General features: G+C 36.7%; 1 protein-coding gene and 1 long non-coding RNA gene across 2 annotated transcripts in view; both read right to left on the bottom strand.

Moving 5' to 3' along the window:
- LOC107082215 overlaps positions 1 to 10,794 on the bottom strand; it is a 19,099-nt gene extending 8,305 nt beyond the window's left edge. Inside the window, exons 1-2 of the long non-coding RNA XR_001481126.1 lie at positions 10,671 to 10,794; positions 10,371 to 10,433 (exon numbers count right to left, since the gene is read on the bottom strand). This is a non-coding gene — a long non-coding RNA (uncharacterized LOC107082215). The remainder of the gene's footprint in view (positions 1 to 10,370; positions 10,434 to 10,670) is intronic.
- A 3,011-nt stretch (positions 10,795 to 13,805) lies between these two features.
- Positions 13,806 to 17,888, bottom strand: part of pvrl2 (poliovirus receptor-related 2 (herpesvirus entry mediator B)) — a 117,399-nt gene continuing 113,316 nt past the window's right edge. The window contains exons 7-10 of the mRNA XM_015370769.1: positions 17,340 to 17,475; positions 17,120 to 17,177; positions 16,895 to 16,972; positions 13,806 to 15,136 (exon numbers count right to left, since the gene is read on the bottom strand). Of these exons, the coding sequence (XP_015226255.1) occupies positions 14,921 to 15,136; positions 16,895 to 16,972; positions 17,120 to 17,177; positions 17,340 to 17,475 (488 nt within the window). The 3' untranslated portion in view covers positions 13,806 to 14,920. The remainder of the gene's footprint in view (positions 15,137 to 16,894; positions 16,973 to 17,119; positions 17,178 to 17,339; positions 17,476 to 17,888) is intronic.

The following is a 17,888-nucleotide window of genomic DNA, read 5'->3' as shown; positions in this document are numbered from 1 at the left end:
TAAATGTATTTTCTTTGGCATGCACTAATAATAAGCTGATAAGCTCGCTGGATTTAAATTGTATGTACTATATTATGAGTGATGACAAAAAAGGCAAAATGCATCTGACTCCTGACTCCTTTAACATAAATTACTAATAAAAAACACTTTCATGAAATAGTCTGAGGTGTGCACAATTTTACAGAAGACTGTGTTGTGTTTTTTGTGTCATTCAGCCTTCCTCATGAATACGACTTTCTGTTTCTTTGAGTCAAGTAAGAATCTGAACTCCGTTGAAAAAAAAGGAGAATGGCTTTAGAAATAGGCAAATAAATTATGTATGTACACACACACACACACACACATATATATATATATATATATGCATGTATTTATTAGAAGAATCATTCTTTATCTTTTACATGTTTTCAATGATCAGGAAATGTGTTTAATATTCTTCAGTTTATCATTTCTTTTTGTATACTTTTTGGTTTGTAATGTATAGAATATATGGTTATAGTATAGTATAGTATAGTTATTCACATTCTCAATTATTTTATTTATGTAAAGTAATGTAATATGCCACATACTTATGCATACATAGACTTAGACAAACTTTATTGTCCTTTTGTATACACAGAGTTTATACAAAATGAAATTTTGTTTTGTACAGCTCTTATGACATTTCCATACATCTAGAATTAGACATTAGATTTAAACAATTCAATTTAAAAGGTAAATAGAAAAGCATCTATTTACAGAGTAAAAAGTATGCTGGATATTTTGTTTTTATGCAGAGTATTTGTTTTCCCTTCCTTCCTACTCTTGTGTTTTGGGAGAAAATCAGATTTAAATTGCATTCATGTGTATTTTTATTTGGAACATCTTGAGTAAATATGTGTCTATGCTGCTTCATGAACAGATGGAGTAATGAGGCGAGGAGAAATGGAGGGAACGTGTCCCCAAACGGTTGTGACCCTGACAGCCTTTTGGTTGATTCCTTGTCCTCTGAGGCGTTCTGTGATGCTAAAAGAAAGGATATCTCCCAAGGTTATGGATGCCAAAAACATGCAGCTTGTAAAACTGAAGCAGAAACAACTGAGGCAGACTATCATTTCTTGGCTTATCCCAAAGCAATGTCATGTCTCCATTTAAACTGCTGCGTTACAACTAAAAACCAAAGGGAAGTCACATCATTAGCAGAATGGTCGGACTAGAGACAAGCTGTTACATGTGCAGCCATATTTAATGAGCTGGATTAAATGAATGCTTGAATAAAGCCAATGTTCTTTTTGACAGCTGTCAAGCGTATTTGTGGATTCAACTGACTTATTTAAGAGCTGCAAAGCTGTTTCCATGAGAACCATGGGTACAGCTGCAGGGTTGATCAAAGTGACCTGGCAGGCTAACCTGTGGAGACTTGTATGCAGACCACAGAAAACACAACTCATTAACTTGAGTAGCTTAACAACCTCTGGCAAAAATCTAGAGTTGTTGGCAGAAGTTCATCCAGCTGTTTTATTTTGTGGGGATGCAAGGAAAAAACGTAATGTTTAGCATGTAAACATCCAATTTAGTTAAAAATAGGTTAAATGAATTACAGAAAATGATTTAAGACATCCAATTAACCCTCCTGTTGCCTTCGGATCATGGTGACCGGAAACCGAGTTTAAAGTCAAACAAAAAGTAATATTTTCTTCAAATTCAACTTTCCTAGATTTACCCCAGCAATAACAAGTTCAATCTTACCTTTATTTATATTTACATGTATGCTGGACAGTAACAAACATTGTCTTTGGGTGATTTTGATCTAACAGTCATATTGGATTAAAATTGCAGGGTCAGTTACTCACCACAGAGATGTGAAAATAATTTAGTTCTGACTAAGATTTATCAGTAGCAGCAACAACATGCCAGATATGTTCTTCTCCAGCAGAATGTGCTGCCTGTACTTAGACTTAGACTAAGTTTATGGTCATTTTGTATACACGGTTTATACAAAACAAAATTTCGTTTTGTACAGCTCTCATCATATTTCCATGTTCTGAAAGTGCAGCAGTGATCAAATATACCGTAAAAATTGGGAGAAAAAACATGGTGCAAAAAAACGCATTTATATTGTCAGTTTGATGCAGAGACTATGATATGATTTAGAGTTTTTTTCAGCGTTCAGCTCTCTGATGGCGGTGGGGAAGAAGCTGTGTTTGGAATCTGTTGGACCTGCATTGAATGCTGCAAAGTCTCTTCCCACCATTCCTCACCTTTTTCCAGTCTGTGGTGCTGCAGCCAAAGCATATAGTGAGACATCTATGGTGCTTCTGTAGAAGATCGTGAGGATGGGGGGGGCAGGTGGCTTCTCTTCATCCTCTGCAGGAAGTACAAGCGCTTTATTGCCCTTTTGACCAGTGAGGTGGTGATTACAGTCCAGGTGAGGTTATCTGTGATGTGCACCCCCAGGAATTTGGTGCTGCTGACCACCTCTACAGCTGAGCTGTTGATGAGGAGTGGAGCATGGTTAGGTTGATTTTTCCTGAAGTCAATGATGATCTCCTTCGTTTTCTCCACATTCAGGATCAGGTTTTTGTGTCTGCTCCAGTCCACCAGCTGCTCCACCTCCTCTATGTAGTCCTCTGTAGTAATGTATATATTCTATACATTACGGTCGTAGTGTCGTCAGTGAACTTCACGATGTGAATAGTGGTTAACCTGGGGACGCAGTCATGTGTCATCAGGGTGAACAGCAGGGGGCTCAGGACCATTCTTGGATATGGCAGCCCAGGGTGAGGCTTTATGCAGGAAATGAGGGTGTCCAGAAATGGTAAACTGCATACTTTATTTTGTGTCTTGAGTCAGGGGACATAAACAATCAGTCATTCACCCATTTACGCATGCATTTACACAATGATGATGTTAGCGAACATTGCAGCTGCAGCTATCTTGGGGCACAATGAGAGAGGAAAGGCTGCTGTACAGAGGCGCCACCATCAGTAGGTGATGCAGATGACGTGTCCTGCCCACAGACATGCTGAATATGACGCCTTGTGACTGAAATGTTACAGTATTACAAGTCTTTGAGGCCGCTAAGACCCTATGAAGGTGCTGCAGATGACAGTACCTGGAACTGACTCTGTTGTAGTCATGACAGTGTTTTTCACTATTTACCTGGTTCTAGAAAAGATTGTTTTAAATGATTAGCAAAACAATGGAATACAACCCACAGGAGGATGCTGAATCATCCACAATTTGAAAACATCTAGCTATGATGTTGTTTTCTGACATTTAGAACTGTATTCTTTCTCTAATATACCAGCATTTCTCGCCAATATTCTCTTGGCTTTCTTAATATCCACCAGGGGTCCTTGAAATTAAATTCTGCAGACTGAAGAGGATTTTTTTAATTTACGTATTTCTGCGGTGTAGATGTTATTCCTGAATACAATGTCTCTACTTCTCTACTTTCTGCTCAGGTGGAGCACATCTTTATCATGGTGAAAAGACCAAGCACCTGCCTCTTTGTGCCCTGTCCTGCTGTCTGCATTAGAAGCCAGAAACAGATGGATTTAAAAAAAAAAAAAGAAGAGGGAGGTGCATAATTTAAGTGGATTAAAGGCATCTTATGTTGCTGATTTTGAAGTAAATGTCCTTTAAATTAGTTGACAACCACTTAAAGCATAAGAATGACAGATTGATTGGAGAACATGAGGTATGACAGTGTAGATCAATAGTCAGCTGAAGAACATTTGATTTCAAAGCTGCCTGTCTGTGTCTGGTTGCGAAACACTCAAAAAGAAGGTTGTTATTCTGTCATTGCAACCTGCTCCCCGCTGTTAATAATGAAGGAAATTGTTTTGATTTTGGATAACTTCATTTTCTGGGAAAGTTAGGAACACTTGACAAGATATTAAAAGGCTACGTTTGACATCCCTTCTGCTCTAATGATTAACAGCAAAAAGAAGAGTCAGAAAATCCAACCTGAGCTGAAGGCGTTAAATATTAAAAACCAGTCAGCATCGTGACTAAATGTAGCACAAGTAAGCTCACAAAATTGGACACACATGAACACAGCTGCTATTTACCTTTCCAGGAGGAGTGAATGGGATCTTTTTATTCTGAATTATACTTCAACAGTATCTCTCCAGTAAGTTTTCAGCTCTAAGAGCTGAAGATCTAAATGATCCAACAACATTTGCAGATCCAGTTATTAGTCAACTATTTCAAACTTATTCAACTGTAAAGAAAACATTAATTAAATGATGGCATGAATAAATGGTATATTTAAATAAATTCTGCATTCCAGTGAAGTCTGGATAAAAAGAAATTTAAATATGTATTAGACATAGTTTTAATTAAGACAATGCTTCTATATAAAATGTTTTTATTGGTCTGATTTAATATATTTTCATCACATGTAATCCGAAAAGCATTTCAATTAACAGAAATAACAGCTAGGAAAAACACTGTCTTTGTACTACTGATCTATATAATGTCTTTCCTTTAGTGAACTGAGTCACTAAAAAATAAGTTTTTAATCATCTGTTCAGTTAAATTAACATGTGAATAAATGAATAAGCATTTGCAAGCAGTGAATGCCAAAGGATCGCTAAGGCCCACAAACTATTTCATTGAGGTTATAGTTGATTGACATAATTCACCACAGAGGAATGTTAACATTTTTACACGTAAATAGCAAAAGTTGTGTTTTCTCTCTAAAAGTTGTACAATTCTGAGAAATAGGCATAGGATTACCGGTACCAGGAATTAAAATAAATGTACTTCAAATAAAATTTTTTGAATAGTCTTTTTAATTGATCCTTTAAGACTAAAACATTATTTGATGAACACACTGACACCTCCGTAGTTCAGCGTACATGCATATATAAGCCTGCGGCCTATTTCCTTGAATGTGCTTCAGGTTGGAAGTTCCTGTGCTGTTCAGAGGATGTGACGTCCAACCTAGCAAACAATCAAAGTATTATATCCAAGATGGAATTTGTGGATATTCAAAAGCGACTGGGATGCAGGTCAACTCAAACACCAATGGCAACTCCATGTTAGGCGAACAAAAAAAAAAGAAAACAACAAAAAACTACAGTACAAGTGTAATGTACGACAATGAGAAGAAGAGTGCTGCAGTTCTATGGTTTGGCTACAGCTGCGGTATCAGTAGAAAACTCGGTAATACCTCTTTAACTAAAAATATCTTATGAAATATGAAAAATATGAAAAATTATTATTCAGCAGCATGTGTTTGAGCCAAAATAAGACTGTAATTGTTCACTATATATGATGGATGTAATGTGAATGCTGAAGCTACACCAGATGGTAATCAGGATAACGATCATATTTAAAACCTAAACTAGCTCAAGTCTACTTGTGCTGCTTAATGAATTTATTGGTTGCCATGTTTCTTACATGTCTCTACCTAATAGATATTTTTGCCTGTGTCGCTAGAGCCACTTATATACTTGAATAGAAGCCTTTCAAATGACCTGAGGTGATGGATGCAGGTCAGGATGGAAACTGCTGGGGAGCAGCTCAAGAGGCAAGAAAAGTTCAAATCAAAAAACGGCATAACCCTCAGCTGACTAATGTTCCTAAGGTTGATATCTGGTTTTTAAGCTTCCAATTGTGATCCAAACATTTGCTCAATGGGTTAGAAAATTCTTATATATTGATGAAGAATAACATAAGTCATTATTCTAAATGAACAAAGTCTGGCACAACTTCATTTCGCAGCGTTGATAACACCAGTCAGAAAGTTTAAGATTATAGTATGTTTAAAAGATGTAATCTTGGGGGAGAAACTAAATAATTTCAGATTTACAATTTCTGTTTTTTTCAAAATGTCTTTGGGATTCGGGATGATAGAGTATGAACATGTAGCCAAGTTACCTGATGACATTTAGAAGGGCTAAAACTGAAATAATTTGCTGTGATTCTAATTAATAAAATTTTGTCTCCAATAAAGAGGAGTTGGAAAAAGTTGTAATCAGAAGCTATTTTAACAGTGAAGTATTTTATTTCTTTACTATTATGTTATTCTTATACATTTTCCTAAGGTCTACATTTGTGTGACCGTTTTTTTTAATAATCCTTTTGCAACAGAATTTTCCCATTATGGGACAATAAAGGGATTTCTATTCTATTTAAGATACTTGAGCACCCTCTGTTTAGCTGAGATGTCTGAAGTAAAAGCTCTGCTTTATTTAAAGCTAAGATATTATTTTCAGGATTTTTTTTCTGAAAATGTCGTGTAAATTTATAAATATAGAAAAATTTTTTAGAAGTTGACCAAAGTGCTTTAAATTCAGTAAAACATGACAGTTAAACAGTATTAAACAAAAGAAGAATGCAAGAATCGATTGAAGTATTTCAACAAAATGCACAATGAATGTATTCATCTTATAAATCAAAACTTCCATTTTTACCTTCTTTCTAGTTGAGAAAATATTGTAGCCAGAAATGTGTACATCTAAAACAATTGTGTGGAATAATTCTGATCCCTTTTTAGATTCGCTGTTTTACTGATTAAATGCAGCAGGAAAATATAGGAGAATATAGAAAGATTATAATTAAAGTTAATAAAGCTTAGAACGTAGCTCAGAACAGAACTCTGTGGAATTTATTCTTATAAGCTACTGAGAATGATATCAAGTTAGATTCTGCAACAGAATTACTTCGACATGACAATCAGGAAGTAAATCATTCTGGGGCTACACACATCAATATGAGCTTTTAGCTCTAACTGAATCTTCTGTTTTTTCTTTAGAATTCAAATGCAGACTCAAATGAACTAAGAGAAAAAAATTTGTCTGCCTAATGCTTAAGAAGCAACTATGAAAAAATGTATATGTACATTTTAACTATGCAAGACAACATAAAAAAATAGATTAAAAAGCTGAGCCAAAAGGAACACGTAGCTAGCAGCATCCTCGAAATGTAGTGGAGTGAAAGTTATAAGTACCCCCCCAAAAAATTACTCAAGTAAAGATATTGGGCTGCTCAGTGGGGCAGTGGGTATTGCTGCCATGCGGCAAGAAGGTCTGGGTTTGATTCCCGGGTCTTTCTGCATGGAGTTTGCATGTGTGGGTTCTCTGCATGTTACTCCGGCTTCCTCCCACAGTCCAAAAACATGACTGTTAGGTAAATTCTCCTTAGGTGTGTGTGTGAATGGTTGTTTGTCCTGATTGTCTCTATGTTGCTCTGCGATGGACTGGCAACCTGTCCAGGGTGTACCCCGCCTCTTGCCCCTGGACGGCTGGAGATATGCACCAGCGACCCCGCTCGGGATAAGCATGACGCAAAATGCATGCATGCAAGTAAAGATATTCTAAAATATACCTAAGTACAGTAATTAAGTAAATGTAGTTTGTTACTTTCCACTATTGCCAGAGAGCATACTGATGATCCAGATAAGGGGTGGGAGGATATTATGTGAAGAAAATGAAATAGAGTTTTTTGTCCCTTTTCAGAAGAAGAAGAAGAATGAAGAGTTTATTCCCAAGAACAACCAGCCTACTGTGAAGCATGGTGTTGGAGGGGCTGTTTTTCTGCAAAATGAACAGGACAACCAATTCATGTAAAGGGAAGAACGTATCATGAGCCAAAATTTCCTATCAGTGAGATCAGAATACTGAGTGTAACCCTAACAAACACAACACTCATTCAATTAAAGAGCTAGTCCTGAAACAAATTTCTGGCCTCGCCAGTTTTCAGACTTCAACTCACAGAAAACAAATGGATGGAGTTGAAAGTCTGTGTTGCCCAACAACAGCCCCAAGAAATCCCAGCTTTGGAAGAGATCTGTATGAAGGAATGGGCCAATACACCATCTACAGAAAGTACAAACGTGAGGACTTACAGGAAACGTTTGACCTCTGTCATTGCCAACAAAGGTTATGCTGCAAAGTTTTGAGTTGAAGTTTTGTTATTGACCAGAAACGTATTTTCCACCACCATTTACAAATAAGTTCTTTAAAAATCCTACAGTGAAGGATATTATCATTAGAGTATTATAAAACAACAACAGTTGACAGCATATTAGTTCCACTTGTTCTTTTGTTTGAGGTGCTGCTGATACAAACCAGCTGGAGAAGGAAATGTGGAGCGTACCATCATTGAAAGACTGATGGGGGAGACTTGTTTCAAGAAGTTTTCAATTAGTTTGTCACTTAAATACTCATTTATTGTTTCTGTTAAGTAAGTTAGTTTTGCTTTATTTGTTTCATAGAATGGTTAATTTTGTATTTATTGGTTCTTTTGTTATGTTGTGCCTCCCTCATTTTGTCGACTTGGGTTACTCCATCCCTTTTTAAGCAGCCTTTAGTTCTTTGTTTGAAGGTCAGTTTTTTGTTTGAGTTGGATCCTCAGTTGACCTCAGTTAAGTTGGGCCCAGATTCTGTATTTAAGTTATTTTGTATTGCTTTTGAGCCTTTGTTAACCCTTTTCACACAATTAAATGGAAGAACCTTTTCAAATTTTGAACACCTTTTGTCCTTATTTAAGTTGGGTCCCTCACAATCTTCATATGCTGATATATTGCCATTTAAAAACACCATATCAATCTCTTTTACTAATGAAATATTGCTATATGTCATCGTTATGCTACGAAATCCCCCGAAAATTCACGAAATTTTGCCATATTTTTATATGTTGATATATTGAAGCGGTATTGATCTATTTCACTAACACAATCTCACAAGAATTTGCAAAATATCACAAGAGTTTGTAACAGAACGATGAAATTTCACGAGATTTTGAAAGTAAAATAGATTGATACCGCGTTTTTAAAAATCAATTTGATATCAGCATATGAAAATATATTTGAGTATATTATTGTGTCAGAAATGGATAACAAAACTGCTATTTTCAATGACTACTTATTTTTGTCCAGCTTTAACATCGGTATCGATATCGGTTATCGGCTACATGAGTTTTAAAATATCGGCATATCCCTATTATTAATTAAAATTACATCAGATTAAAACGACTTCTAGGTGGCTAGATAGGAGGATCTATAATATAGAGTGGCACAACAATGAGAAATATAAGTTTCACTTAGCTGCTGATTTGATTTAAGTAGACCCATTGTAAACATGAACTTCTGAAAGCAGGGTTCTGATTTGAAATGAAATGTATGTCTTTTATTAATTTTGACAGTCAGATGATGCTTCTACTCTGTTAGAAAACAACAAAATAATCTATGCTGTGTTCTCAGCTTTATCTAGATTCAGTTAGTAATTATTTGTAATTATGTACAGTACATACTGATATATTTCTTTTATGCCAACGAAGGACAGTCAAAACAAGCAGAAATGTATAAAGTGTTTTTGTTTTATTATTTTAAAAAGTAATTTGGTTATGGTGTCCTTTTTATTGCTTATATACTTACCTCTAAAAATGTCTGTGAACACACCTGCCTGCTAATATATGTACGATTAGAACAGCCCAGCTACTGACTGAAGCATCAGAGATCCCAATGAAGGCTCTGGAGAAGCTGCACATATGGGCAGCTAAGGCAGGACAATCTGGTAACTAGGCAACTATTGGTCATGGACAACACTAATGAGGCCGTGATTAAAACAGTTAAAGGAAGAAAGATGTGAGACATTACAGCAGCTTTTTAACACAAGCCATTTGAAAGAATGTCATTTTTTCAGATTAGATCAAAATGTTTGGAATCAAACCCCAGATGGCTGTCAGCTTCTGTATATGAGGCAACCCCTCTCACTGTATAATTTACAGAAGGAAGTGTATGTACATTTCTATAATTCACTGTTGCTAAATCAAAAGGATGTGTGTTCTGTAAATTGATCCATTTACAGCTGCAATAGATTTTTATTTTCTTTTTTGTAAATGCAGCCAACGAGAAGGATTGGATTGTAACAGCTAAGGTTGCCACATTCAGTGGGCAGTTGTCTGCTGTGATGTGTGAAACAGCAACAAGCGCCAAGCAGATAATTTGGTCTCTCAACATTGTAACACCCACATTCCACTCACTGATATTTTTAGACCTGCTTTACTCTCTTAAACATCGTAATGCATATTTTCTAAATATAAACTCAATAACCTTTATATAAGCACACAACCTATTATTAGTTTACACATGCTCTAGATAGATCTGAGACTCATAAAGCAGTATTTATCTGACTGATTTAGTGGTTCCAAATGCAGAGAAACAATTGGCCCAAATTTCAGCAGATCTGATGTGATCAAAGCCTCCTCCAGCTGTCCACTGGCCTTCTCTGCCCTCCACCTTACACTCCCCTTTAATCCCCGGAAGCTTCTCTGTCTTCCTGTTTCACAGCCCTCATCCAGTTGCACCATCAGCTGTGCCCTTCCAGACCAGAATGCCTTCATGTCTGCGCTCGCAGCTTCACAGCGACACTCACCACAGTGCCAGCGTTTGTGCCTCCTTCGTCTTCTTGCTCTTTTACCCAGCCTGTCCTCCTGGCCTGATGTTTACAGGAATAGAAGGAAAAACGGGAGGGAAACAAGGCATTTAAAAGGGCTTTTAGATTATGAAGAGTAAGATTAAAAACTAGTACAAGCAGAATAACCAGATGGGGTCATTTCATTTTTTTTTTTTTATTAATTAATGTTCAGAACCACATCTTTCAAGCACTCCTTTTAATCTATGTATATATACTCTAATTCCTTCCAGGCCTGTAATCAATCTGGTCTTTACTCACCAACCAAGCCATCAGCATGCAGCCAAACAGGCTCATCATTGTCATACACATGACGAGTCTGTGCATCAGGTCAAGTTACTGGTGGCTTAAACATGAGCACTAGGGATCGCTAAAGTCTCAAGCTGCCACACATTTGTTTCCCTTGTAGACAAGGTCACTCACTAAACGCCTGATCAACTACTTTGCTGCGAGTCAACTCAGTCATTTGCTCCTTCCCACAACTTTTCTGTCCACCCTGATTCTCTCAATCCCTTCTCTTCTACCTCTATTTTTAACCGGCTTAGCAGCGCTGAAGGGATGAGAGCTTTATTCTCTGCCTTATTCCTCACTCTTGGCTACCTGGCTGCCAATTCACAAGGTCCACTAATCCTGTAATGGGGCAAATACTCAGAACAGTTCTATTAGTAACGGTGTATATGCCTTGAGCGTTCTCAGAAAAACGTTCCCTTCGGTTACATATAAAAGCCTCTGAATTCTTTGACAGTCATGGGAAATGAAAACACTGCAGCCAGTGTGCAAAAAGCATAGAGATCCGTTACCGTAGTTCTAATTTAGTTGCAAACACACTTTTCAGAAAGTATCGACTTTGTAATAGAAAAACCACAAATGGTTTTGGATTGAGGATATGAAGCATAAAGGGACTGAGTTTATATAAAGTGCTTTACTAGTCATCTGACCACTCTCAGCACTTTACATTACAGCTACATTCATTTTATCAGTCTCTCAAATGCCCAAATATTCACAGACTAATGTGCAGCTCAGGGGGAAGAACTGAGCGCAAGGGTGCATTGACTTGTGGAAACTGGAATCAACCCTTCTATGTTCAGATCGGAAGAAGACCCTTGTACCAGTCTCATCTATTACAGATTTATTCTCCAGGTTTTCTCACCATTTCTGGCTAGTCCATCTTTCCACCAACTGTGACCAGTTTCCTTGTCATTACTGAAAAAAAACTTTCCCAAAAATGATGCCTCTGCTTTCAAAATGTTTCCATAAAAGAGGATTGGTTTGCTTAGTATAATGTTAGTTTTGGCCCCACATGACATATTGCATGTGAGTCAAAGAGTAAGATGGTCTCATTTGACCAGAGCATCATCTGTTTGCTGAGGTTGTTTCGTGACCTGAGGCAAAATATAAATCTGACTTTGTGGCCCACTGTAAAGGCCAGAGTTGTGGATTGAAAGGCTAATAGTTAGCAAGTTGTTTTAACCTGGTTCTTTAATCCACATTGGAGAGTTCTCAGAGTGCAGCAGAAAAGAGAAAAACACTTTTTAGGTTTTAAGACAATTTATTGATGTCAAGTATAACAAATCATTGATGAAAATTTGACCTCAGGCATGCATGACCACTGCTCCAGTGGCGGAGGAATGTTTTTCCAAAAGCCCCGGGTCTACTTTTGAGTCTTTTTTTAAAATTAAACTTAAAAAAAAACCTTACTTCACACGTTGTAACATTCCTCCATAATGATTTCTAGAGTTTATCAATATTTTCCAAAAAAACCTTTGAAGCCCTTGTGAAATAGCTGGATCTATAGGCCTCAGATCACAGGTCAGCCTATATTCTTATTAAATTAGTTCTTAAGGTAATCAGTGTTGGTGGATTTTATTTATCATCTCCATAGTGTGTCTAAAAAGAAATATATATTCTGTTTTTTCACATAGGCATTTTTCAGAAATTGAAAATCAGCTTTGAACAAGAGCAACACCAAGGAGAGACATTAGCATTGATCTTAGAGAAGCAATACTGTACATATAAAACCTGATACCTTAGCTTCATGTCTTCCATTTCCTCTTTGAAGGACTCTAGTGACACTAGCTCTAAGGAAATAACATAAGAGAGAAGGACATTATAGAAGAAAGCAAGTACAGAAGGAAGAAAAGTGAACAAACTAGAACATGTAAGGGAGTCAGAGAAAACAGGGATGGAATGACACAGAAAGGAATATAAGAGGAGTAATGAAAGAAAAAAAGGAAGTGGAGATCAGAAAGAAAGTGAAAAATACAACAGGAAAAAAAGAGGTAAGAATGAAGGGCAAGGTAAGATAAGAAAGTAAAGACATGAGGACAAAAAGTAAAACATCTGCAGACAAGTTTACAGAGAACTGAAGGAAGGACATTAGGACATAATAATGCATTAAAGGACTGAAGGGGGTAAGGAGCAAAGGAGAGGCAATATTGTAAGATAGAAAGAAGGACCAAAGAAATAAAGCAAAAAAAAAAGTGTGGAAAGGAATTACAACTTTTGATATTTGGACAGGGATTAAGGTCTTACAAGTAGAAATATTTCCCTCTCCCCATCTTTTCGTTTCCTTATTCATCCATGCATAGAAAATGAATAGGAAGCCTCAATGGCCTTCAGCTCCAGGAGACATTATGTCAGCAATCGACCTATTAGGCATTCAGTACTTCGGAGAAGCGTTTTTGTTCATGTGTGACCAGAATGCAGGCAGAGGGGTAGCAGACTGCAGAGTCATGGTGTGTAGCTAGCCTTCATTTGCAGCAGCAGCAGCTCGGGCTAATCTGCAGGCCCAGGCTCATTCAGGACAAAGAAGCACACCGTACCAATTAATACTGATAAGCTGCAACACATCGAGCTGAGAACATACACACACAAGTCACTGGTGTTAGAGAGATATCTGCATAATCCCTAAATTCTGCATCTGTAGCGATTGTTTGGTGTGGTTAAAGTGAGTAAACTGGATCACCTTGATCTGAAAAACAGAAAAAACCTTTTCTAGTGTTGGAGTGGGGGTGGTATACTAAAGGAAAAGAAGCTAAAGATAGAAAGTGATGAGTCAGACAAGATAAAGGAAAGCACCAGAATAAGAGTACGCCAACATATAATTTGAGCCACTGCAGTACTAATGCAGCATGTGAACTGTAGCCTCGCCATGCACCATATTCCTTTATTTCCTGATCAATGGCACAAAACGACACTCAAAACAGCAACAGCACACTTCTAAGATGGGTGTTTTCTGTGTCAGTCATTAGCAGGTTACAAGCATGGCTAGACTCTTCAGCAGTGTCCCTCACTCAGTAAATACTGCCCTCACGTGGCGAAGACGTGAAACAAAAAAAGCGTGGGCGTGACAAGTCATGCTGCAATGAACACAAAAAGCTGAAAAATTATTTGGGCTACCTTAAATTTTGTTTTTATTGAATCAATAACAGTAAATTTCAAAAATAAATTTGCATGTAAAATATGAATTAAAGCAGTAGCTTTCAAGCATTAAAATCACCTGTTATAGATAAAAAATAAAATACGAAAATCCCTTGTGGCACCAGCACATACAAGCAAAGAAATTCAATTAAATTCAAAAAAAGGATGATAAGTTAAAAATATTTAACACATTACATTTGGTGTCAACCCCTTGACCTCTTAAAAAAATCCCTACTCCTCCATTCCTTCATTAGAGATTTCTTGCAACATATTTGTGGTTTTAATCCAAATTTGAAAAAATTCAACTGAACACACAAAGTAGATAGTGATAAAAAAAATATATATATACAAATGTTTTTCAGTGTTTACATGTGGTAATGCATTTAGCAACAGTGTTTTTCATTCTATGGCTTTAAGGACGGACAGAAGGATGTAAAAAGACTGTTGCATAAAAAACAAAAGCAAAAAACATTCCTTTAAGGCTGTCTGACCATCTTAATCTAAAAGCCTACAAGAAAAAGAAAAAAAATCTGCAAGAAAATGTGTTAAAACATGATAAGACAGCAGTTTAAAAACCTAATGTCGTCACGGTCTGTGGCTCTCGTCTTGGCATTGCCTGATTAACTGCAGCTAATGGCTTCTCCACATGATGCCTGGTTCACACCGACTTCATGCCAGCTGGGCCTGAGAAGCAACAGATGCAGCTACCAGGATTTATTGGGCTTCTGCTAACCAAGTTACATCTATAACCACAGCAGGTAGGAATATTTAATATTCTGAAACATCTCCCTGATAAAAAGGCTTATACAAGAAGTGTGATAACCTGAACATAGATTGGAAATGTTCAAGTATGCTGGAATATCAAATATCCAGGTATTTTACATTCTTAGATGTACACTACAGTTTGCATCAGGCTCACCATAAACAAGCAACACCTCCAAATATATACACACAATACAGACTGCTGACAACATGGCGGAAAATATTCACATTCCCAAAAATATGACTCTCAAAAAGAGTTAAATCATGTTTTTTTCACAAACAGAAATGCGTCCAATCATCCTTTTAAACATCCAATAGTTTTATGATTCTTAGACGATCATGGCAGACGACACAAAGCTCTCTCCACGACCGATGTAAGAGCCCCCGTTATAGTCCTGGGGGCCACTGTCTGTACGCATGTAAGGAGGCGGGACATCATGGTTCACAGGGTCATCCCAACCTGAAGGGGCAGAAGAGAAGTAATGCTCTCCATCGTGTGCTCCAAGATCCCCATCAACGTCATCTTCCAGGTACCCATCGAGGTCCTGCCAATGACAAAGGTAATGTAAGCAAATGAAAAATAAAAAAATAAAAAAGAAAACAACAACCACATCTTATAATGAATGGAAAAAAAATATGTTGTGCATCAAATGACTCAAACCTCAAGATTATAAAGATTAGGAGTGCTTCTAAACACACATGAAGCATAGCTTGGTTACTACTAGATCCCTGGGAATGGAAGTGGTCCCCCACCCTTTAACAACTGCAAAAGACCTGCAGAAAGTCTTGGTACCAGAAACCCTGAAGGGATGAAGAAAGCTGAAAGTACCCAACTTAATGCCCACAGACTGCAAGTCTGGGTACACAATCAAGACCCTTTGCCCTTAGATCGCTCCTGATCACTTATAGATGGGTTAAAAGCAGAAGAGGAATTTTGTCATGTGTATAATGGATGACCAAGTAATTTCATTATCATATTTGAAAAAATGAAATAAGCCAGACAGGTTCGACGGTTTCTGTTCTTTGGAGCAATGACTTCAATTCAGAGCTTCTTGGAACTGTGGGTCAGTGGTTTTACACGACAAGAAGGCTACTGATGCATACAATGTAATTTAATTAAATGGATGCTTAATTTTATAATACAGAAAAACTCAGATTCTAAATGTGGACATAGTTGTTAATTATCAGGCAATTTTTATATTGTTTTTACAAAAACAGAAGGTTAGGGATCTATATTATGTATTGTAAAGCCATGAGTGAAATATAATCCAACTCTTTTTAGTGAAATGTATTAATACAGAAAAATTACCAAACATTTGAATATCAAGTAAAACCTACGGTAGTTAATTTCCATATTCAATTTCAAAAAGTCAAATTTCACAGATTATAGATTCAGAGCCCACAATCTAAATGATTTCAAGTATTTGTTTATTTTTACATTATCTGTGCTTCAAATAATAAAAATCCAAGAAAACATAAAAAATGTGAATAATGTGAAGAAATCATTATGTACTCTTACTCTTTAGTTTTTGAAAGAAAAAAAATCATATCAATTCAATCAAAATATGTATTATAGTGGGTACTTCAGTGGTCTTGAAACTAAACTGTGGAAGTTTATGAATTTAAACAACTTTTCCAAGAAATTTTGTTTGGAAAGCCTCTGTGCATGCCACCATCCCACCGTCACATGACCCACATTTTTACTCTATATGTATATTTCTACAGATGCAGAGAAAAAAACAGGTCTTTAAATTTGAACCATGTCATTTATTCTCTTTTTTTAAAACAGAAAAAGTAAAATGCTCATTCAGTAACAGCAAGTCAGAGCTTAAAAATCCTTTAATAGGATGCCCATACAGGGGTCGTGTACAAAACTTTTAAAAGTGGGAAACTTAAAACTAGAAAAAAAAGGAGAAAATAGTACTCAAATACACAAGTAATTTAAGCTCATCCACTGATTCATAGGGTGGCCACTATCATACCCTGTTTACCTCTTGGTGGCGCTATTTACTAAGATTTTAGTATAACTAATTCAGCCATTTGTGATATCAAAACTTTCTTCCCCATTTAATAAAATATTGTACATTGGTTCACAGTTGATCCCAAAGTCACCTCCCTGCTAAAGGGCAGCAAGCTAAAAAAATTTGCTAAATAAATCATGCTTTGTAGAAGCCTTGGATAATGTCATTAATATTTAATAGAAGCCCACACGAGGCATCTCTGTGTGTTAGAAATAACTCAAAGGTTATCCAGTGATGTTAGAATTAAAGTTGTGTTCATTAAGAAGCAGAAGATGCTCTCACCGTAACGGGCTCTGGGCTTTGGGTGGAGTAATGCATAGGTCTGGTCTCTGCAACATTGGCGTTATTCGACGTCACTGACTGCAAATGTACACAAAACACATTATCCATTACACCTCAAAAACTTAAGTCAATTCACATTAAGATGTTTTTGTCTTTTTAGCTGACACCCCTGCAACAGTGTCTGATGGTGTCTGGCTTTGCAAGCATTTTTCGATAGTGCCTCACCCTGGTGGCAGAATTGTTGTTCTTCTTGGGAGGAGGGGGCTTGTACTTGGGAGGACCTCTGAAACAAAAAACACCCAGCTGTCATGTTTAGTGAGTCACAGAAATGTGAGGCACGCTATATGCCATGCCATCTGAGGGGAACAGATTTACAAAGAACAGACATAAAAAAAAGGAGTAAGGTGAAACCGAGTCGCCCACGCTCAGTCCGTCAGATACTCACTCTCCGTTGAGTTTGTTGTTTTTGTGTTTGCGGTACATGGCTATGGCTGTTCCAATGATGGCTATGACCAGAATGACCCCAATGATGCCACCGATGATGCTGCCTGTGGTGGGACCCTTCTCTGGGAGACGAGTACCTGGAAAATAGAAAGGAAGGTGTAAAGTAAGAAGACATTTTAAAAGATATATATAAAAAAAAAAATCACCCTGCTTTTAAAATCTAGTAATGGATTATAAATATAGAGACAAAATAAGTTGTTTTAGCTGAACAGATAGTTCGTATTTTTGGGAAAATGGTTTTCTGTAACGCCTTTAATCTTAAGAACAGGGCTCTGTCTGAAAACTAAAAGGCAAGGCAAGGTTAATTTATTTGTATAGCACAATTCAGTACAAAGACAATGCAAAGTGCTTTACATGATTAAAATATAGGAAAATAAAACAGAATCAAAGCACGTAGGAAAAAAATTAAAAATAAATAAAATAAAATAAAAAATGCAGAAACAAAAAAGAATATTAAAAACAGTTGGGCTAAAGAAAATAAAAAAGTTAA

This window comes from Cyprinodon variegatus, unplaced genomic scaffold (genome assembly GCF_000732505.1).
Source record: "Cyprinodon variegatus isolate N-32 unplaced genomic scaffold, C_variegatus-1.0 Scaffold48, whole genome shotgun sequence".
Lineage (NCBI taxonomy): Eukaryota > Metazoa > Chordata > Actinopteri > Cyprinodontiformes > Cyprinodontidae > Cyprinodon > Cyprinodon variegatus.
Note: the sequence above shows the minus strand (reverse complement) of the source record. Positions and strands in the feature narration are given on the sequence as shown.